General features: G+C 38.6%; 3 protein-coding genes across 3 annotated transcripts; 1 reads left to right on the top strand and 2 right to left on the bottom strand.

Moving 5' to 3' along the window:
- Positions 1 to 34: 34 nt before the first annotated feature.
- On the bottom strand, positions 35 to 1,078 carry LOC111809233 (ethylene-responsive transcription factor ERF061-like). The gene has a single exon (XM_023695647.1). It carries the CDS (start codon positions 973 to 975, stop codon positions 52 to 54), a length of 924 nt encoding a protein of 307 aa, XP_023551415.1. The 5' UTR covers positions 976 to 1,078; the 3' UTR covers positions 35 to 51.
- A 6,977-nt stretch (positions 1,079 to 8,055) lies between these two features.
- On the top strand, positions 8,056 to 11,453 carry LOC111808130 (endoglucanase 6-like). The gene is made up of 7 exons (XM_023693943.1): positions 8,056 to 8,423; positions 8,536 to 8,748; positions 8,841 to 9,041; positions 9,362 to 9,451; positions 9,752 to 9,916; positions 9,996 to 10,280; positions 10,401 to 11,453. The coding sequence occupies exons 1-7, from the start codon at positions 8,229 to 8,231 to the stop codon at positions 11,094 to 11,096; spliced, it is 1,845 nt and encodes a 614-aa protein (XP_023549711.1). The 5' UTR covers positions 8,056 to 8,228; the 3' UTR covers positions 11,097 to 11,453.
- A 1,051-nt stretch (positions 11,454 to 12,504) lies between these two features.
- LOC111808306 (long chain acyl-CoA synthetase 4-like) lies at positions 12,505 to 20,887 on the bottom strand. The gene is made up of 19 exons (XM_023694210.1): positions 20,624 to 20,887; positions 19,347 to 19,413; positions 19,171 to 19,266; positions 19,039 to 19,095; positions 18,900 to 18,948; positions 17,630 to 17,706; positions 17,500 to 17,539; positions 17,331 to 17,425; positions 16,280 to 16,447; positions 16,078 to 16,188; positions 15,911 to 15,998; positions 15,624 to 15,690; positions 14,427 to 14,502; positions 14,212 to 14,329; positions 13,892 to 14,137; positions 13,546 to 13,685; positions 13,039 to 13,221; positions 12,839 to 12,958; positions 12,505 to 12,724 (listed from the first exon to the last, which is right to left on the bottom strand). Exons 1-19 carry the CDS (start codon positions 20,770 to 20,772, stop codon positions 12,677 to 12,679), a joined length of 1,995 nt encoding a protein of 664 aa, XP_023549978.1. The 5' UTR covers positions 20,773 to 20,887; the 3' UTR covers positions 12,505 to 12,676.
- Between the last annotated feature and the right edge of the window lie 350 nt (positions 20,888 to 21,237).

Genomic DNA, 21,237 nt, shown 5'->3' with positions numbered 1-21,237 from the left:
TTTTTTTTTTTTTTTTTTTTTTTTTTTGGGTCTTTTGAAGATTAACAAGCCCTAGTTTGCAAGAACTTCCCATATGAGCTCGGCGTCATAGGAAGGCATCTTTGCCAATGAGTAGCACTCCGTTTCTAATCCCGCCGTCGCCGTCGCCGTCGCACAATCCGTGGAGACATCTGGAGGCGAGTTCTCGAAGTTCCACAACCCCTCTTCCGCCGCGATCGGCGGCTGCACCCTTTCCCAACTCCACTCATCCGTCAACTCCACTGCCGCAGGCGGCAGAGACACTGATGACGACGACGACGAAGAACACGAACCGGAACTCAAATCGCCGCCGGTTCTCTGAGAATCATTCTTCTTCACACTCTTCTTCCCTTTCCCCTTCCGAATCTTTTGAAAAATCGCTTGAATCTTAGCATCGACCAATTTCTTCAACCCACTCAATCTCGCAAACTCGCCGGCGCCCAAATCCGTCTTCAGCTCCTTAAGATTCGGGAAATTCAACCGCGCATATTCCCCCCGGAGCTTACAGGCAGCACAGTCGTACGCGTACGCGGCAGCCTCCGGCGAATCGTACGTTCCTAACCACACCCTCATCCGATTCTGCGGCAGCCGAATCTCCGCCACCCATTTCCCCCAATGTCTCTGCCGCACTCCTCTGTAAAGCTTCCTCTCACCGCCGCCCACAGCAGCCCCGCTTCTCGAATACAGCAATTCATACGCCCGTGAAAACAAACCCCGAGACCCATTCTGTTTACTGTCCTGAGAAAATCTCTTCAACACCTCCCGCTGCTGGAGATACACCGACGACCCCACAGGCCGATCAAAATCTCCACCGTCGTTCATAGAGGCTAAATTCTCGCAGTGAGAGAAGATCGAATCCAATGTATTTCCTCCGCCCGTTAGAATCAGATTCGAAAGGGCCGTTGAAACATCCGTTAGCTGGAATTGAAGATCCGCTCTGTTCATCATCGTGTTCATATTTTCCGGCGGTGCTTTAAAAACAGGGGAAATGAATTAGAACCCAGACAGGAGAATTTGAATCATTGGTGTTTCGTTTTTAACTTTGTGGGTTTTGTTTGTTGTTGGAAGATGAGGAAGACACCGAATNTACACCGACGACCCCACAGGCCGATCAAAATCTCCACCGTCGTTCATAGAGGCTAAATTCTCGCAGTGAGAGAAGATCGAATCCAATGTATTTCCTCCGCCCGTTAGAATCAGATTCGAAAGGGCCGTTGAAACATCCGTTAGCTGGAATTGAAGATCCGCTCTGTTCATCATCGTGTTCATATTTTCCGGCGGTGCTTTAAAAACAGGGGAAATGAATTAGAACCCAGACAGGAGAATTTGAATCATTGGTGTTTCGTTTTTAACTTTGTGGGTTTTGTTTGTTGTTGGAAGATGAGGAAGACACCGAATTGAGTGGAAATTTATAAGTGATGAAGAAACAGGGGAGTGGAGAAAAAGGGATGATCTGGTCGTAGATTGAGGGCCAAAAGCAAAAAGGTACCTTTTGGAATTAATGGAAAAAGTCAGATTTAGTATGGAAGTAGGAGAGGTTGATTCACACACGGAAAAGAAAAAGTCTTCGAAAGTTCATAAATTGCAGAGCCACGCGGATGATTTTGTTGCCGCCATGCTTTCATTTGATTGCTGTATGTGGAAGGAGACGCTTTCTTCTTTCCCTTCCTACTCCATGTCGACCTTATAACAATCTTGGTTAATGAATAACATGTTTTTTTTTTTTTTTTTTTCAACATGTTTATTCAATATCGTACTCTATACTTTGAAATGTAGTATAGATGTCTAGCTCTATACTTTGAAATGTAGTATAAACATTTTAAAATCGTGAGGCTGATAGGTATATGCAATGGGCTAAAACAAATAATATATACCAGCTGTAAAGTTGGCTTGTTACCAATAGTATTAGGGTGAGAAGCTAGGTTGTGTGTCACCAAGGACACTGACCCACAAGGAGGGTGAATTGTAAAATCACACATGAGTGAACAAACATTTTTAAGGGTGTGGAAACTTATCTGATAGGTTAAAACTAACCGTATTCGTTATATTGCTGTTGCTCCTAATATGTAGGAGAATTCCAGCCACATATTTAAATTTGTAATTAAAGAAAATTACAAAAACAGTACAAAATTTCAAATTAATGAATTAGCCCCTAAACTTGTTATAATTAAGCACTTAAATATCGTAAAATGCACGCAACTCTTTCAATTATAAGATTTTTACAATGAAACTCAAATTTTTTTTATATCAATATTTTGTTAACCTATATAAAAATAAAGAAAATAAATTAAAAAAAAAAGGTTGGAGGAAAAAAGGAAAAAGAATTTTGAACCAAAGAAAAAAAAAATAAAAAATAAATAAAAAGGTTGGAATTAGGTGAGGGGCTCCGCCAATATTAATGGATGAATTATTAATTTATTACCAAAATTAAATACAAAAAGTTTTTGTATCAATCATATGCCCTAANAAATTTTTATATGATTGTTGGAGTTGAAATTACTATATTATTTGTAATTTTTTAAAAAGAATAATGAATTTAATTTTTTTAAGAAATAATAAATAATTTAGTTATTTTCAAATTGGTTCTTTCGACTATTTTTTTATGGATTTAAAAATGCTTAGAAATAAGATAATTTTATTTATTTATTTAATTTTTTATATTTAAAAAAGAATAACGAAACATATACAATAAATGAGTGGAATAAAGCGTTTGAAAAGAAAAATAAAAAATTCAAATTTGTTTGTACGTTAGGTTGAGATTGTAATATGCTTTTCACATTCCCTAAGTCTCCATTTTATCTTCATTTCTCACCTTTTTCTATGATTGAACACAAAAATCAACATTAAAACGAAGGAATGAAGTAGAAGATATGTCATTTTCTACTTTAGGTATTGATGATTCGTCTTTATCAAATTAATTAATTAATGAATGAAAGTTTTTCATCAGCTTACGTTCAATTATTTGATTATATATGTCTAAATAAACAACGCTGTTTTCTTCAACAAATTTGAAATGATAAATTAGAAGCTGGTCTATGAATATCGAGAGTTGTTTCCAATTCTAAATTTTTAATTTTCTATCTAATATGTGTTAAGAATGAGAAATATAATTGGAATGAAAGGTGTGTATTCTTATTGATATTCATAACTTTTAAATGGAATACAAGCTACTCACTAATACCTACTAATAAGGAAAATATAAATTAATTAAATATTAAAAATAAAATAAAATATATTATAAATCAAATCACACCCAACACATAAAAGAATATTAAGATATAATATCTTCGATCTACTATTAGTTTGGGTTTGATTTTTTTGGAGGTGAATAAGGAGCAGGAGAGATTAGGTGAGAGATTGGGGAAAATGGTCTAGTTTTGAAAGTTGTGGGTGTGGACTTGGTCCGCCGCCCGCACCGACGCAGCTGCTGGCTTGACCCCCTAACACCTCTGTCCCTCTCAACCAAATTTCTACCTTTTAATCCTAATTATTATTATTATTATTATTATTATTATTATTATTATTATTTGCACCACAACTAAACATTACCACAAAATATCTAGTTAATTTCAAGTCATTATTTCCACGAAATTAATATATTTAATTTGGCATGGGATGCTATTTCGTGACAAAACAAGTTTCGAGATAAGTTATTATTTATACGAATAAAGAAATAAATTAGATTAATTTTGTGGTCAACAAATTCATAAATATTAAAAAATATCTAATAGTTATTTAGATTTTCAATTTTATATTTAATAATTTTTGGACCTATTAAAAATTTCAAAATTCGAAAACATATTAAATTCAAAATTTATCTAATTTTTAAAAATAATATCATATTGACCAATGGGCTTAAAAGATCTATTGGCCCAATGATGTTTTCCCTTGAAAAGAGGTCTCCCAGGCCCATAGCAATTTTATCCTCAAAATATTAAAATTTTCAACCGAACCCTCAATATTTTATTTTTTAAAAAATATTTCCCAATTAGTCAATTATTTAAATTCTGGACCCAATTATTTAAATTTGACAGAACATATATTAGCCAATAATTATGATACAACACGACATATTATTCCTTTGATTGGTTTTTTTTTTTTTTTTAAGTATAAATTTATTCCTTCCACTTTGTTAATTACAAAAATAAATCTGTTCATTATCAAATAAGATATTCAATTATTTAAAAAAAAAATCCATCTGATTAAATTTAACTAAAAATCCTCAAAATATCATATCCAATAACTCTCCATATTCTTCCCAATTTTAGCAATTTATTTATATTAATCCTGAGAAATATATAAAATAAAATAAAATAAAATAAAATAAAACAAAACAAAACAGCTAATTGTGTTGATTTGTGTAGTGTTTAGAAAAATGGTGGTTGGTTAGTTGGAAGCGGTGGCGGAGAACGTGGCTGCGGTGGCCGGAGAACTGCCGGAGAGACACGTGGTGGGACCCACTTTTCCACGTGGTTCCACATGACCATAATTCGTTACCGCGTCCGTCCACGTACGAAAAAAGGGGAAAAAGAAAAAAAAAAAATCACCGCCAATTACGCTCTTTTCTCTTTAAATTTTTATTAGTGGACCCACACTGGCACGGATCGACGGCTGAGATCCTTTGGTACAATCCGACGAGGCATGGACGTCCGTTCGTTAGGTAAAGAGTGGCTTAAGAATACGACGCCGTATGATGGCAAAAAAAGTTGGACGACATACGGAGCCGCTTTGTGGTTTGACTTTTTGTTGTCGTATAATTCTTTTTAAAAAATTGAAGATTAAATTAAAATATATATATATATATATATATATGTTTATTTATAGCACAATCATTAACGATTTAAAAACATTATAAAGTTATAATTATAGAAGAAATTTATTAAAATATTTCATGAAAAGTAGAATACGACAATATTCGAGTTTCAATTTCTACTACAAATTATCAGTAGATTATTCTGATCCTAAATTCATTCTATTAAAGCGCTAGTCGTAATATAATTTTAAAATATTTATAAAATATCTAACAAAGTGCCTAAAGATATTTTAATTCATTTGAAAAAAAATTAGCAAAAGTGAAAAAAATTAAGTTATTTTTGTTTTTAAATTAAAAAATTATTGGGTCAAAGTCAAATTAGGAGTATATGGTTTTTTTCTTTCTAGTCCACTAAAATTTTTGGGTAAACTCTAGTTTTAGTCATAAGATTTTATTCTTTTTATATTTCAACCTTTAGATTTATTTAAAAAATTATTAAAAAAAAAACAATTATAAATTAATAAATCTTTAGACTTTATAAATATTTATTTTATGCCCTAAATTTGATTGATAAGACGAACATTTATATTATTATCAGAGAATATTAAATGAAAAAAATTATAAAAATAAAAAAAATATATATTTTTTGATCAATTTTCTAATTAATTATTTAGTTCGATTGAACCATTGTATTGGAGATAATAATATTGATGAGTTAGAAAATTACAAAAAGGACACCAAAAATTAATTGTTTCTTGTGGGTTCCCATAATTATTAAAGAGCTAAATTAATTTTTAGAAGTACAATTTATAGAAAACAATAATGACAAGTATTATTGTACCAATAATAATAAATAATAGCAATAATAATGCTTCTCAAATTTATACCAAAATTAATAATGAAAAAAAGTTGTATTTAAGCATTAATGCTAATTTAATTTTGTTCCTCCGCTCCTATTTTACGTCATAATTTACTTTTTTTTTTTTCTTTTTCGAGTAAATAAATATTTTTTTAATTCTATCACTATAATGGCAAAAGAAAATAAAAACTATTAAATACAATATTTGCATCAATTCAAAATGATGGGAAGTTAAACAAAGGTAACAAAGATTTCGTCGAAGCAGTCATGAGGCTAGACTCGCCTTATTTTTTAGGTCTTAAATTGGGTCACTAAAGGGGCGTTTGCCTCTTCCACTTATTTCTCGACGTTTCAGTTCATAAAAGATTACTAAATACATGATTTCTTTTAGATAAAGTGTGAAATACTCAATCCAATCAATTTTTATAAATTTATGGAAATTAAAGGTGGGAAGGACGTATGAATTTATATCAATATTTAAATATTGTGAAAGAGATGGCTAGATTGACAACTAAACCCAACTAAAAGAATAATAATTCTAAAAATGTCAACCCACCAAATAAAAAATAAAAATAATACCCAACACGTATAGAAATGATAGAGCTAACAATCGTTCAAGTATAAATTTCTAAAATCTCGATTAATATCAATGGGCTAAAATGAACGTGATGATCCTAATTTTCGTTATGAGCGATTGTCATATCACTTTACCAACTATTTTAAGTATTTAGGCTTTTACGGTTATTATTTTTTAGGATAAGTAAGTTCAATATTTTGAATTAAAAAAAAATTAAATTATTTTTCATTCTTCCACCTCATCATGTTTGGTCCTTTTGAGGTGGCAAGAAAGAGACGTTCCTTTCTACACCCACATGACTCATTTTCATTTCACTCATCATTTTCTTAATTAGCTGGTCGAGCTAGGACCCACTAACATAATGCTAAATGCATTAGTATTGTATCAGCTCAAGATCATCGTTTATAAATATTGTATACTTTTGTTTTATACATTTTTTATTTATTTGAATTTTATTTCAATTTAATTTCCCTGAGACGAATTTCAAATTTCGAATTTATTTTATTTTATTTTTGTCGGTAGTAGGCAATTTAAGACTCGTTTGGCAGGTGGAAAAAAAAATTAAAAAATATATATAAGCGGGTTTATCGGGTTGTCGGGTATTTTAAAAGATGATGGGTAGCGGGTCGATCTCTACCATTTTCCAGGAAACCCGCCTCTTATACTCCACACCTCATTTCATGCCTTAATTTTTGGGGGGTTTTTTTTTTTTTTTTTTTTTTTTTTTTTTTTTTTTTTTTTTTTTTTTTNTTCCCAATTTTCATGCAATGACGTTGTTCTAGTGTTCCATTAGGTTTGACTCTCATACATATTAATATCAAATATTTCATATTTGAACGAGTATACTAAATGACAACTAATTGTTGTTATATGAACAGATGAGTGACTTAATGCTCGTGTTGATTAATAGTGAATCATGAATATCGAACTTATACAAGCTTTTCATGTATCTATTGAGCCTTTTGAGCTCACCACTCATCGAACTTTCTAATCCAAATTGGTTAAACTAGTAAGCTCACTTGACAAACCCTACTTATCGGGTCAGTGAGTATTAATCAAAATTATAATAAAATAAAAGTTTTTTTTTATATATATTTATTTATTCAACAATTGTTTAATTCCGAAAGTACAGTTACTTACAAAGAAGAGGACATATTCAAATTCTTTTTTTTTTTTTTTAATTTTTAATTTTTTAATAATTTTCCAGCAAGATTTTTTTACTTAAAAAAAGAGAAATTAAAAAAAATTAATTTCCATGTTTGTTGATACATCCATGTCAAAATCACATGATATGTCACAGAATCTTCGTCTATCTAACTTACTGTTGTACAAATCTCCATGTAACTGACTGTTTCATTGGTACGTGTCAGACCACCAGGTCACCCCACCGTCGTTCTATCTTTGCTTCCCCTTCAATCTTTCCTCCTAATTTCCTCTATTTCTGCACATTAATTTATTCCTTCAAATATTATTTTTGTCTTTCTATTTTCAGATCTTTATTGTTTCTTAAAAAAATGTCTAATCAACACGATTTTATATATATAAATAATTATTGAGAGTGAGTCACACGTCTGATTAAGACGATCATGAGCTTATAAATAAGAAATACTATCGCGTATATATATAATTATTGGGGAAGAACAAAGCAAAGACACGAGAGTTTATGTCCCCAATATGAATGATTTGGAATTTTGTTTAATATTTGCACAGCCACACCGACGTTCGTGGCAAGAGACACCCACATGACGTTGTTCCTTTGACAAGGGTTTACGTTCATATGAACATAAAAAAGCTAAAAAAGAAAAGCCTCTGATTTTCGAATATTATTGTAATTCAATCGCATTTATGATTCTCTCCCTCACTCTCCACTCCATTATATACTCCCCCACCTCCCTTCTTCTCCAAATCCCTCATCTTCACTAACACAGAGCTTTCAAAGCTCATCAATGGCGGCATTTCTCTGAGACTCTTATACCAACTCAGAAACAAACCCCATTTCCCATTCCCCAGAGATCTCTAAAATGGCGAACCTCATTTCCATGGCTTCTCTGCTTCTCCTCTGTTTCATCCCCTTCTCCGCCGCCGCCCATGACTACGGCTCTGCTCTGACCAAGAGCCTTCTTTTCTTCGAAGCTCAGAGATCCGGCATCTTGCCGCGCAACCAGCGAGTCAATTGGCGTTCCCATTCCGGCCTCCAAGATGGCAAAGCCAGTGGGGTTAGTTCCTAATCCAAATCCCATCCTCTGTTTTTTTGTCTACTTTTTATTTCGCTTAAAAACAGAGTAAAAACAGAGTAAAAACAGAGTCACATTTTGTGAGTTTCTTCAGGTGGATTTGGTCGGAGGATACTACGACGCCGGCGACAATGTCAAATTTGGACTGCCCATGGCTTTCACTGTCACGATGATGAGCTGGAGCATTTTGGAATACAGAGCCCAATTGGTTGCCAGTGGCGAGCTTGGCCATGCCATGGATGCCGTAAAATGGGGGACTGATTACTTCATTAAGGCTCACACTGAACCCAATGTTCTATACGGCGAGGTTCGATCTTTTTTTCCTCTGTTTTTTACTTAAATTTGTTTTTGAATTTGAAATGTGAATGTGGTATTGATGTTTGTGGGTTTTTTTGTAAGGTGGGAGACGGGAACACTGACCACTACTGCTGGCAGCGGCCGGAGGATATGACTACTGACCGCCGGGGTTACCGGCTTGACCCGAGTAATCCCGGATCGGATCTCGCCGGAGAAACTGCCGCCGCCATGGCTGCTGCTTCTCTCGTCTTCCGCCGCTCCAACCCCGCTTATGCTAACAAGCTCCTCACCCACGCCTATCAGGTTTGTATGTTTATTTAAAATTATGAAAACTGAATTAGAAATAATATATATATTTTTTGGAAATTTTGGCGCATATTTAGGATCGCGGTTTGAAACCGTACACGTACTTTAAGATTTTGTAATTCCGTGATCATAACCGTCCATTTTACATGATCCAATAAAGATGCGAAAGTTCACGTAGTCATAGAAGTACGGTGACGGTGGCAGTGTCTACATTACCTTAATGCCCTCAAAATTAATTTAACTTACAGTTATACCCTTGTATTAAAATAAAATCTGACCGTTAACTAGCACATTAACTGCTTCCCCGGTATTTTCAGCTGTTCGATTTTGCGGACAAATACAGGGGCAAATACGACAGTAGTATTACAGGAGCTCGGAAGTACTACCCATCTGTCAGTGGATACAATGTATGTGATTACTCCTCCTCTCTTCCTTTTATTGGGCTTGGGCTTCGGCCCAAAAAGAGATGCCCATTAAATTAATAAAAATATCTATATAAAAATATTTTTAAATTTTATTTTTTTTAATAATGCTATCAATATTTTATTTTAAAATACTATTTAACTTTCAAATTTTCATTAATATTTTAAATTTTTTTAAAAATATCCTTAATTTTTTTTAATATTTTTTAAATTTAAAGTATTATTGAACTTTTAAATATTATTATTAATTTAGCTATTTCATGTTTGTTGAACGAACTTTAATAGGACGAGTTGCTATGGGCGGCGGCATGGCTATACCAAGCAAGCAACAACCAGTACTACCTGAAATACCTCGCCGACAACGGCGACTCCATGGGCGGCACCGGCTGGAGCATGACGGAATTCAGCTGGGACGTCAAATACGCCGGCGTCCAAACCCTAGTCGCCAAAGTAAATTCCTCATTTCTCTAAATCCATAATCTGTTCCCCAGATTTCCAGTCCCTCTGATTGAACTCCTTCCTCTCGCAGTTCCTCATGCAGGGCAAGGCCGGCGCCTACGCTCCAGTTTTCCGGCGCTACCAGGACAAGGCTGAAGCCTTCCTCTGTTCCTGCCTGAGAAAAGGGAACCGCAACGTTCAGGTTACCCCTGGCGGCCTCATTTTCCGGCAGAGATGGAACAATATGCAGTTTGTTACCACCGCCTCCTTCGTCGCCACCGTCTACTCCGATTACTTGACCTCCTCTGCCGGTTCCTTGAAGTGCCCTGCCGGATTTGTCCAGCCCTCTGAGTTACTAGCCTTCGCTAAATCTCAGGTGCGTTTTTTCGTTTTCCCTTATAATCAATGTGGTAATGAAATTTAGGGTTTAGGGTTTGTGTTACGAAGCAATTTGGGATTTAATTTTGGAGATTCTTGAATGTTTGAAATTGAGCAGGTGGATTACATTCTTGGCGACAATCCAAGAGCCACAAGCTACATGGTGGGATACGGCAACAATTTCCCCCGCCGTGTCCACCACCGTGGATCCTCCATCATTGCCTACAAATTCGACTCCAAATTCGTCGGCTGCCGTGAAGGCTACGCCACCTGGTTCAGCAAGAAATCCAGCGACCCAAACGTCCTCATCGGAGCACTCGTAGGCGGCCCCGACGCCTACGACAACTTCGCCGATGAGAGAGACAACTACGAACAAACAGAGCCAGCCACTTACAACAACGCCCCTCTTTTGGGCATCTTAGCCAGATTCCACGGCGGGCACTCCGGCTACAATCAGCTCCTCCCAATAGCCCTTCCGCCACCTCCCAAATCAAACCCAATTACCCGAAAACCTTCTTCTTCCTCGAGCCCTGTTGTGATTCTACAGAGGATTACCAGTTCATGGAAGGCCAAAGGCAGAGTTTACTACAGATATTCCTCTGTTCTCACAAACAAATCGTCAAAAACAGTGAGGAATCTGAGGCTTTCGATCTCTAATCTTTATGGGCCCTTATGGGGGCTGACGAAATCTGGGAATTCTTACACTCTTCCCAAATGGGTGGGCTCGTTGGGTCCTCAGAAAAGTGTGGAGTTTGTGTATATTCACTCTGCTTCAGCAGCAAGCGTCTCTGTTTTAGGCTATAACTTGGGTTAACAGAAGAAACGAAGAGGTTTATGATATGAAAACTGTGCAGAAATGAGGAATGGAGGAAGAAAGGAGTGAAGAGACGAAGGATTTGTTTTTCTCTTTAGTTTTTTGAAGAGAAAAGGGTGCTGTGCTCATCCTCTTTCTTTCCTCTGGTTGACACTCAGTGAGTTTCTTGTTTTAAAGGGCAATGGCTGAGAAAGGGAAGGAAGAAGCTCACTCATTCTTGTTTTAAAGGGTATATTTTAGTTTCTTTGTAATTGGATTGACAGATTTCTCTGTTTTTCTTTTTCATTTTGTGTTTTCATGTTGTAATCTCTGCAACATAATTTTATCTCCCATGTTATAACTTAAAGCTTTGCTAGATCTCTCTCTCTCTCTCTCTCTCTCTCTCTCTCTCTCTCTTCTCTCTCTCTCTCTCTCTCTCTCTCTCTCTCTCTCTCCCCCTCTCCCTCTCCCTCCCTCCCTCCCTCCCTCCAGCATGATGTGATGTCCCACGGTTGGGGAGGAGAATTAACGACCCTTTAGAAGAGTGTGGAAACCTTCCCCTAGCATATGCATTTTAAAGCCACGAGGGAAGCAGGGAAAGCTAAAAAAGAACAATATCTGCTAGCGGTGGATCTAGGCCATTACAAATGGTATCAGAGCCAGACATCAGACGATGTATCAGTTTTCTCGCTGTTCCCCGAAGGGGGCAGACACGAGGCGTGTTTTAAAGCCTTGAGGGGAAGCCCGAAGGGGAAAGCCCAAAGAGTACAATATTTGCTAGCGGTGAATCTGGGCCGTTACAAATAGTATCAGAGCCAGACACCAGACGATATGCCAGTCTTCTCGTTGTTCCCCGAAGGGGGGTAGACACAAGGCGTATTTTAAAGCCTTGAGGGGAAGTCCGAAGGGGAAAGTTCAAAGAGTACAATATTTGCTAGCGATGAACCTGAGCCATTACAAATGGTATCAGAGCCAGACACCAGACGATGTGCCAGTCTTCTTACTGTTCCTCGAAAGGGGGTAGACACGAGGCGGTATGCCAGTAAGGACACTGTGCCCCAAATGGGGGTGGATTTGTCCCCGAAAGGGGGTAGACACGAGGCGGTGTGCCAGTAAGGACACTGTGCCCCAAATAGGGGTGGATTTAGGGGCGGTCCCACATCGATTGGAGGAAAGAAAGAGTGCCAGTGAGAACGCTGGCCCGAAGGGGTGGATTGTGATGTCTCACATTGATCGGAGAGGAGAACAAACTACCCTATATAAGGGTATGGAAACCTTCCCCCTAGCAGACGGCTTTTAAAGCCTTAAGGAGAAGCCCGAGAGGGAAAGCCCAAAGTGGTAGAGCTAGGCCATTACAAGTTTAGACCCACACAAGAAGAATTACAATCTCGACTTAGTTTCTTGGTGTTGGATGCAAGTCCCCATCGGCTAATACTCAAAGTGGACAATATTTTCTTCCCATTTTCAGATTAATTATAACAAAAGTAAGTATGAATCTTTACATCCAAACAAACCAGAAAAAAAAAAAAAAAGTGGGAAGAGCTGAACTTCCATATAAATATGAATCTTTACATCCTTGCCTTCTTCAATCTTCATCTTCCTTAGGCAACTGGCTTGTTTCCGCCCTTATACATATCATCGATTTCTTTCTGTCAACAAAAAAGCTCGATTATTAGTCTATGTTATGCATTCCGTTTTAATTTCATTTTAAAGTTTCATTATCATCTCTATAGTGTAAAGTAATACTATGAATCGAGAAGAACCTGATAGTATTTGAGCATTTGTGGTCTCTTCTTCTTAAACGATGGAGTAAGAAGGTCACGCTCTATATCGAACGGAAGGGGATCGAGATGAACCGCTTTGATAACTTCGTAACCTTTTAGCTGCAAAACGACCACCACGACTTCAATTCAAGCTACTTTCAACAAGTTCATCATCATGAGAAAAGAGAGAAAAAATTGACCTTTTTTTCTTTGGCAATCTTTGAGAGTTGTCCAAGTATATAGTCTTTGGCCCTTTTGTCTTCACAAAGAGCATTGAAATCCCCTTTTATGCCATTTTCTTCTGCCCAATGTTCAAGTGCTTGCCTTTGTGGGTTAACAACAGCAACAAGGAAGGCCTCAAAGCTATTTCCATATATCCATATCTGCAACAATCCCGATCAAACATTATCGGTCTCACTAAGAACAGGCCAAGTCCACCGCTAATAGACATCGTCCTTTTTGGGCTTTCCCTCAAAGTTTTTAAAACGGGCCTGCTAGGATGAGGTTTCCACACCCTTATAAGGAATGTTTCGTTCTCCTCTCCAACTGACGTGGGATCTCACAATCCACCCCCTTCAAGGCCCAGCGTTCTTGCTGGCACTCGTTTCTCTCTAATCGATGTGGGATCTCATAGTTTTGATGCTAAAGTTATGACGACGTCTTTGGACGCCCACGACTCGTTTTCCATTAGGATATAGAATACATACCATTTCGATGTCGGAAACAAGGCCATAGATCAGCTCTAGATTTTCGACTGCAACATATTCACCTTGGGAAAGTTTGAAGATGTTCTTCTTACGGTCAATGATTTTCAAGCTTCCATCTGGTTGCCATTCGCCAACATCCCCTAATACGATTCAGAAAAGAATGTAAGAATCAAACTTTAATAGCTCAAGCTCACCGCTAGCAGATATTGTCCTCTTTGAGCTTCACCTGTCTATTAGGGAGAGGTTTCCACATCCTTATAAAGAATGTTTCATTCCCCTCTCAAACCGATGTGGGATCTCATACAAACCTTTCATGAGCAATATCGACATGAAAACTAGGGAGTACCTGTATGAAACCATCCATCAACCAAGACTTCTGTGGTAAGATCTTCACGTTTATAGTATCCTGCAAACAATGTATCTCCCTTGATACATACTTCACCTCGAGGCGTGCTAGCGAGCGAATCGTACCCCATTTCGGGTACTGATTCGAGACAGATATCAACATTAGGCACTGGAGGACCTACTGTTCCCAACATTCGCAATTCATTTGGTAGTGTAACAAAAGTTCCACCACAAGTTTCTGTCAAACCTGCAATAGAAATGTATGTTATTTGGGCTCTGCTTGCTTTGTTTAGTGGCAATGGAAGTAAAAGGATGACATACCATATCCTTGTAGAACATGAGCACACGATACAACTCGAAAGAACGTTTCGATATGAGCTGCGAGCGGGGCTGCTCCAGATAAAATGATTCGAACTTTTCCTCCTAATCCCTTCTTCACCTAAACATATCCTTGCAAGAACATGAATGAGTTCTTAAATTTTTTTAGATGATTTTGATTGAAGTGAAGCCTCATGGCTTGTCTATTGCCCTTTTACCTTGTCAAAGACCAGTTTATCAAAGAGTGTGGCTGCCTGTTCATGTTTTTTCCCCTTCTGCATTTGGTTATATTTGCTGCAAAAGTACACAGATAAAGATATAGATAGAACAACATGGAAGAATTCAAATGTGAGATCCTACGTTGGTTGGAGCGGGAACGAATCATTCCTTGTAAGGGTATGGAAACCACTCCCTAGTGGACTCGTTTTAAAACCTTGAGGGGAAGCACAAAAGGGAAAGCTCGAAGAGGAAAATATCTACTAGAAGTAGCCTTGGGCCGTTACAAATGGTATCAGAGGCAGACACTAGGCGGTGTGTCAGTGAGGACGCTGGGACCCCAAGGGGGTGGATTGTGAGATCCCACATCGGTTGAAGAGGGGAACAAGACATTTCTTAAAAGAGTATGAGAACCTCCCCCTAGTAGACGTGTTTTAAAACCTGGAAGGGAAGCTCGAAAGGGAAAGCCCAAACAGGACAATATCTACCTACTAGCAGTAGCCTTGGGTCGTTACAAATGGTATCAGAGCCAGACACCGGTGGTATGTCAGTGAGGACGATGGGACCCCAAGGGGGGTGGACTGTGAGATCCCACATCGGCTGGAGAGGGAACGAAGCATTCCTTAAAAGAGTATGGGAACCTCTCCCTAGTGGACGTATTTTAAAACCTTGAAGGGAAGCCCAAAAGGGAAAGCCCAAATAGGACAATATCTACTAACAGTGGCCTTGAGTCGTTACAAATGGTATCAGAGCCAGACACCAGGCGGTGTGCTAGCGAGGACGTTGGGACTCCAAGGGGGTAGATTGTGAGATCCCACATCGGTTGGAGAAGGAAACGAAGCATTCCTTATAAGGGTATGAAAACCTCTCCCTAATAGACGCATTTTAAAACCTTGAGGGGAAGCCCGCAAGGAAAAGTTCAAAGAGGACAATATCTACTAGCAGTAGCCTTGGGCCGTTACAAATGGTATCAGAGCCAGACACTGGGCGGTGTGCTAGCGAGGACGCTAGGACCCCAAGAGGGTGGATTGTGAGATCCCACATCGGTTGGAGAGGGGAACGAAACATTCCTTAAAGTGGTATGGAAACCTCTCCCTAGTAGATGCGTTTTTAAAACCTTGAGGGGAAACCCAAAAGAGAAAGCTAAAAAATGACAATATCTACTAGCAGTGAATGATTTAGAGGGAAAATGTACTTACTAGGAGTATGCAAAGTTAAACAACGATCTTTTCAAGAGGCCACCCGACGATATCTTCTGGTTCAAACCTAAACAATTCCGTTAAACTCGACGTTATCCACCATCTAATAAGCAAAAACTCGACTTACACTAATACTTTTTACACATTGGCTCAACTTTTAGCTCGAAGCTAAGAACAAAGACTATTAATATCGAACGAGGACGAAACGACATTAAAACGGTTTGCATTCAACACATCTAGCATGATAAATGAGTATCAAACCCAAAAGCAACATATCATATGCTCACCACCATAAATTCTTTCAAGAACACGAGGAACTGCACAGAAAATAGTTGGTTTCAACTCTCCAATGTCTTCAACTAACAATTTGACATCCTACAAAACTCATGAACATGATATAAGTTCTTCAATTTCTTTGCCATATAAAGGGAAAGATCAAGATATGATTTCTCACCCCACGCCAGAATCCAATGGAGGCACCATTCAAAATGAACACCTCCTCGATCACCCGGTCGAAGATATGCGCGAGTGGAAGATATGATATGTAAACGTCGTTTTCTTGAACCTATAACAAGAACAACGAACATATATGCATCTCGTGAATCAACAAGCTTGAAAATTGAGTTATGTTAGGGAATGGGAAGAACAGAGATCACCTCTTCCTTAACAGTTGCAAGCAAATGTTTGACACCAGCTATAAGAGCTATAATGGCTTTATTGGATAAAAGCACTCCCTTGGGATCACCAGTTGTTCCACTGGTATACATGATAGTGCAAATATCACCTTTCCCTTTCACTGGAAGATCATATTGTTGGCTATCTCCCTGTTTCCAGTGGTAAAAAAAAAACAACATTCTCAGTGAAGAAAAATGTATGATACTCACTTTTGTTCATAGATGACAGTAAAAGTAGTCTTAAATGATCTAAATTGTTCTTCAAAACAAGAAATTATACTCAAAGTTAATTCTAAAAATTATACTCACAAATCAAACACTGATGTAAATAAACTATTTGTGAGATCCCACATCGATTGGAGAGGGGAATGACATTGATTGGAGAGGGGAACGAGTGCCAACGAGGACACTGTGCCCTGAAGGAGGGTGGATGGTGAGATCCCACATAGGTTGGGAAGGAGAACCAAGCATTTTTTATAAGGGTGTGGAAATCTTTTCCTAGCAGACGCATTTTAAAAACCTGAGGGAAACCCAAGGAGGACAATATCTGCTAGCGGTGGGCTTGGGCTGTTACAAATGGTATCAGAGCCAGACACTGTGCACTGTGCCAGTGAGGACACTGAGCCACGAAGGGGGTGGATTGTGAGATCCCACATCGATTAGAGAGAGGAAGGAGTACTAACGAGGACGCTAGCCCGAAGGGGGTAGATTGTGAGATCCCACATCGATTGGAGAGGGGAACGAGTGCCAGCAGGGACGCTAGGCCCTGAAGGGGGTTGGATTGTGAGATCTCATATCAGTTGGAGAGAAGAACGAAGCATTCTTTATAAGAGTATGAAAACCTCTCTCTAGCATACACGTTTTAAAAATCTTAAAGAGAAGTCCGAAAGGAAAAGCCCAAAAAGGACAATATCGACTAGCGGTGGGCTTGAGCTGTTACACTATTATTTTTTAATCACAATCCAAACACGAGACACGAGTCGAGTCCTTACTAGTCCATAGACTGCCAAAAACTGAGAGCAATATAACTTACCTTTTGCAGAAACTCTTCCCAAGAATATATTTCCAAACCAAATTTGTTAACTTCTTCCTTGTGATTATTTGAAACTTTCCCAAAGCTCACAAGTGCTGCATAGCGAAATTAAAATCCTGTTAGAGACAGGCCATTTTGGGTGGTGTATGAGAAACGAGCAAGGGCTTACTTTTAAGAACATTTGCTGTGTTGGGAAGTGTTTTCAACAGCTGAATAAGAGAGAGTTAAAAGTTAATATCATAAACAGTTTACTTGAAACTAGATGGCTCTTAATTAGGTGCAAAGAAATGGCTATGAACCTCTGGGATCTTCTTCTCTTCTACAAAAGCAATGGAAGTCTCTGCATGGCATATTATGAATTCTATGGCACCAGCACCTGAAACATGTTACAAAATGTTCAAACCTGAAAAACTTGAGAGACATGGCTAAGAAGGGTCGTCCATCGTTTTTCGATCCGTTTTCTTACTTATTCTATTTCGATCTCTAAACTTTTGAACGTTTTATTTTAGTCCCCAAATATTGCATAAATATTGTAACAATCCACGTCTACCGCTAGCAAATATTGTCTTCTTTGGAATTTCCCTTCTGGGCTTCCCCTCAAGGTTTTAAAACGCGTCCACTAGAGAGAGGTTTCCACACCCTTACGAGGGATGCTTCGTTCCCCTCTCCAACCGATGTGGGATCTCACAATCCACCCCCCTTGAGGGCCCAACGTCCTCTTTGGCACACCACCCGGTGTCGGGCTCTGATATCACCATTTGTAACAGACCAAGTCCACCTCTAGCAGATATTGTCCTCTTTGGAATTTCCCTTCCGGGCTTTCCCTCAAGGTTTTAAAATGCGTCCANGTGCACTGTGCCAGTGAGGACACTGAGCCACGAAGGGGGTGGATTGTGAGATCCCACATCGATTAGAGAGAGGAAGGAGTACTAACGAGGACGCNTAGGGGTCAACATCCTCGCTAGCACACCACCTGATGTCTGGCTCTGATACCATTTATAACAGCTCAAGTCCACCGTCATCTTGGGGCTTCCTCTCAAGGTTTTAAAACATGTCCACTAGAGAGAGTTTTCTACACCCTTATAAGGAATTCTTCGTTCCCCTCTCCAACCGATGNAGGAGTACTAACGAGGACGCTAGCCCGAAGGGGGTAGATTGTGAGATCCCACATCGATTGGAGAGGGGAACGAGTGCCAGCAGGGACGCTAGGNTAGGATTTCACAATCCACCCCCTTGAGGGCCAGCGTTCTCGTTGGCACACCACCCGGTGTCTGGCTCTAATACCATTTATAACAACCCAAGTCCACTGTTAACAAATATTGTCCTCTTTGGACTTTCCCTTCCGAGCTTCCCCTCAAGGTTTTAAAACGCGTCCACTAGGGAGAGGTTTCCACACCCTTACGAGGAATGCATCGTTCCCCTCTCCAGTTGATATGGGATCTCACAAATATTGACTTAACCCTTATTACTTTTCTACGAATCGTTTAACAAGAACACAAATTCGTACGAAAACTTGCACCTAACCATCAAGGACTAAAAGGTGTGTTTTCAATATAAAATGACATATACCTAAAGTATCATATAAAGGAACACAATATAGCCCATGAGCATTGCAAGCCTGCAAGCAAAAAAAGACACCAAAGAGAATCTTACATTAATTTATACAACTAAGAATGAACTAAGGAAGGATATAATGCATTAATCATACCTCCATGCTAATGATCCACTCAGGACAATTGGCACCGTAAATTCCACATTTTTCACCCTACAAACTCAGTAAAACATGCCACAAATTTACTCTCAGAGCATTCTACAAACACAAAAATCTTCAAGAACTTACTGGTCCATAACCCAGGCTGCGCATTGCGTTTCCAATTTTCAACACCAATTCATAGACTTGTTGGTAAGTTAGCCACTCATACTCACCAGCTTTAGCCTGCAGATGCACATAATCCACCATAAAGTTTTACCCCTCTTCAGTTCAATTCCAAAGCAACTTATTTATCAGTAACTTACTAGATTTCCTTCGATTATTTTCCGACGCCCGAGCATCCGATTTCCGGGATTTTTCTCCACAGACATTCTGCATCAAGCATTATGGTCACAAGTGTTTGATTTACGAGGTCGATATGTATAGTTCGGAGTTGTAAAGTCGAGCCTATATTTGGTTACAACATACAAGATTTCTAGCTCCTCAAACCTTTCTTGAAACAAATTACAAATTCATAGGGGCCACACCATTATAAGGAATGTTTCCGACGTGGGATCTCACAATCCATCCCCCTTGGGGTGGTTTAAAGTCCTCACTGGCACACTGCCCAGTGTCTGACTTTGATACCATTTGTAATAGCCCAAGTCTACCACTAGCCGATATTGTCATTTTTGGGCTTTCACTTCTGTGCTTCTCCCTCAAGGTTTTGATACCATTTGTAATAGCCCAAGTCTACCACTAGCCGATATTGTCATTTTTGGGCTTTCACTTCTGTGCTTCTCCCTCAAGGTTTTGATACCATTTGTAATAGCCCAAGTCTACCACTAGCCGATATTGTCATTTTTGGGCTTTCACTTCTGTGCTTCTCCCTCAAGGTTTTGATACCATTTGTAATAGCCCAAGTCTACCACTAGCCGATATTGTCATTTTTGGGCTTTCACTTCTGTGCTTCTCCCTCAAGGTTTGAAAACAGGTCTATTAAGGAGGGGTTTCCACACACTTATAAGGAATATTTCGTTCCCTCTCCATCCGACGTGGGATCTCACAATCCACCTCACTTGGGGCCTAAAGTCCTTGCTGGCACACCACCCGGTGTCTGACTTTGATACCATTTGTAACAGCTCAAATCCACCACTAACCGATATTGTCCTTTTTGGGCTTTCCCAACCAGTCTAATAGGGAGAGGTTTCCACACTTATAAGGAATGTTTCGTTCTCCTCTCCAATCGATGTGGGATCTCACAATCCACCCCCTTGGGGACCCAGCGTCCTCACTGGCACACCGCTCGATGTCTTGCTTTGATACCATTTGAAACAGCCCAAGTCCACGGTGAGCAGATACTTTGGATTTTCCCTTATGGGTTCCCCTCAAGGTTTCAAAACACGTCTGACATAGAGAGGTTTATACACGCTTATAAGTAATGCTTCCTTCCCTTCTCCAACCGATGCGAGATCCACAAAGATTCAACAAAAACACAAAGAAACCAGAATTCACATTCTAAAATCTATCTAAACTTTTAGAATTTTCCTCTTGGGGTTTCTCATCCATCAAAAAAGACTAACAAACCAGAAAAAATACATACCTAAATATATCCCAGCAGGTTTCCAAGCCTTGAACCGACGGAGGAAACCCATCTTTAGCAAAAACACTCCGGTAAACCGGCCCGACCGACGGCCGTCCGGCGGCGGCTTCCTTACCCTCCTCCACCTGAACTAGATACTTCCTCTGCATTTTTCTTCCTCTTCTGAAACTTCAACAAGTTCCCAAAATCTGAGAACTTTATTAGGGAAGATTTCAAATGTTGAGACAACTTGAGCAAGAAGCCACCATTATTTGACTCAAAAATATTCAATGCACAAGCTTGAAGATAAGTCCGTTTACTTTGACTCTCACAGGCAAGGCTGGCCATGAAGGAAGGATTTTGACTTTTGAAAATGACAAATAATTGCAAAAATTTTGTTTTTTTTTTTTTTTTTTTTTTTTTTTNACCTTTCTCGACCGTACGATTTGTTTGACATTGTACGGTTGGTACCGCAAGATCAATATTTTTTTTAAAAACGACGACTTTTCTATAATTACTTTGTTCATGTTTTTTATTTCGTTGTGAACATTATCTTAATTGTCGTTATTAACTTATTCAACACTCTTAACAAGTCAACTCATATTTTCTAATTACCGTAATTAAAAAATATAATT

The sequence above is a fragment of the Cucurbita pepo genome, chromosome LG13, assembly GCF_002806865.2.
Source record: "Cucurbita pepo subsp. pepo cultivar mu-cu-16 chromosome LG13, ASM280686v2, whole genome shotgun sequence".
NCBI lineage: Eukaryota > Viridiplantae > Streptophyta > Magnoliopsida > Cucurbitales > Cucurbitaceae > Cucurbita > Cucurbita pepo.
The sequence above is the reverse complement of the archived record's forward strand: the minus strand, read 5'-3'. Positions and strand labels throughout refer to the sequence as shown.

Excerpts from the sequence above, each read along its gene's own strand:
- LOC111809233 (XM_023695647.1), bottom strand. The coding sequence starts at position 975 with ATGAACACGATGATGAACAGAGCGGATCTTCAATTCCAGCTAACGGAT.
- LOC111808130 (XM_023693943.1), top strand. The coding sequence starts at position 8,229 with ATGGCGAACCTCATTTCCATGGCTTCTCTGCTTCTCCTCTGTTTCATC. Across the intron at positions 8,424-8,535 it reads AAGATGGCAAAGCCAGTGGG|GTGGATTTGGTCGGAGGATA; the intron begins GTTAGTTCCTAA and ends GAGTTTCTTCAG. Across the intron at positions 9,452-9,751 it reads CATCTGTCAGTGGATACAAT|GACGAGTTGCTATGGGCGGC; the intron begins GTATGTGATTAC and ends GAACTTTAATAG.
- LOC111808306 (XM_023694210.1), bottom strand. The coding sequence starts at position 20,772 with ATGCAGAGGAAGTATCTAGTTCAGGTGGAGGAGGGTAAGGAAGCCGCC. Across the intron at positions 15,999-16,077 it reads CCATTGGATTCTGGCGTGGG|GATGTCAAATTGTTAGTTGA; the intron begins GTGAGAAATCAT and ends TGAGTTTTGTAG. Across the intron at positions 15,691-15,910 it reads TCTTGAAAGAATTTATGGTG|GTTTGAACCAGAAGATATCG; the intron begins GTGAGCATATGA and ends GGAATTGTTTAG.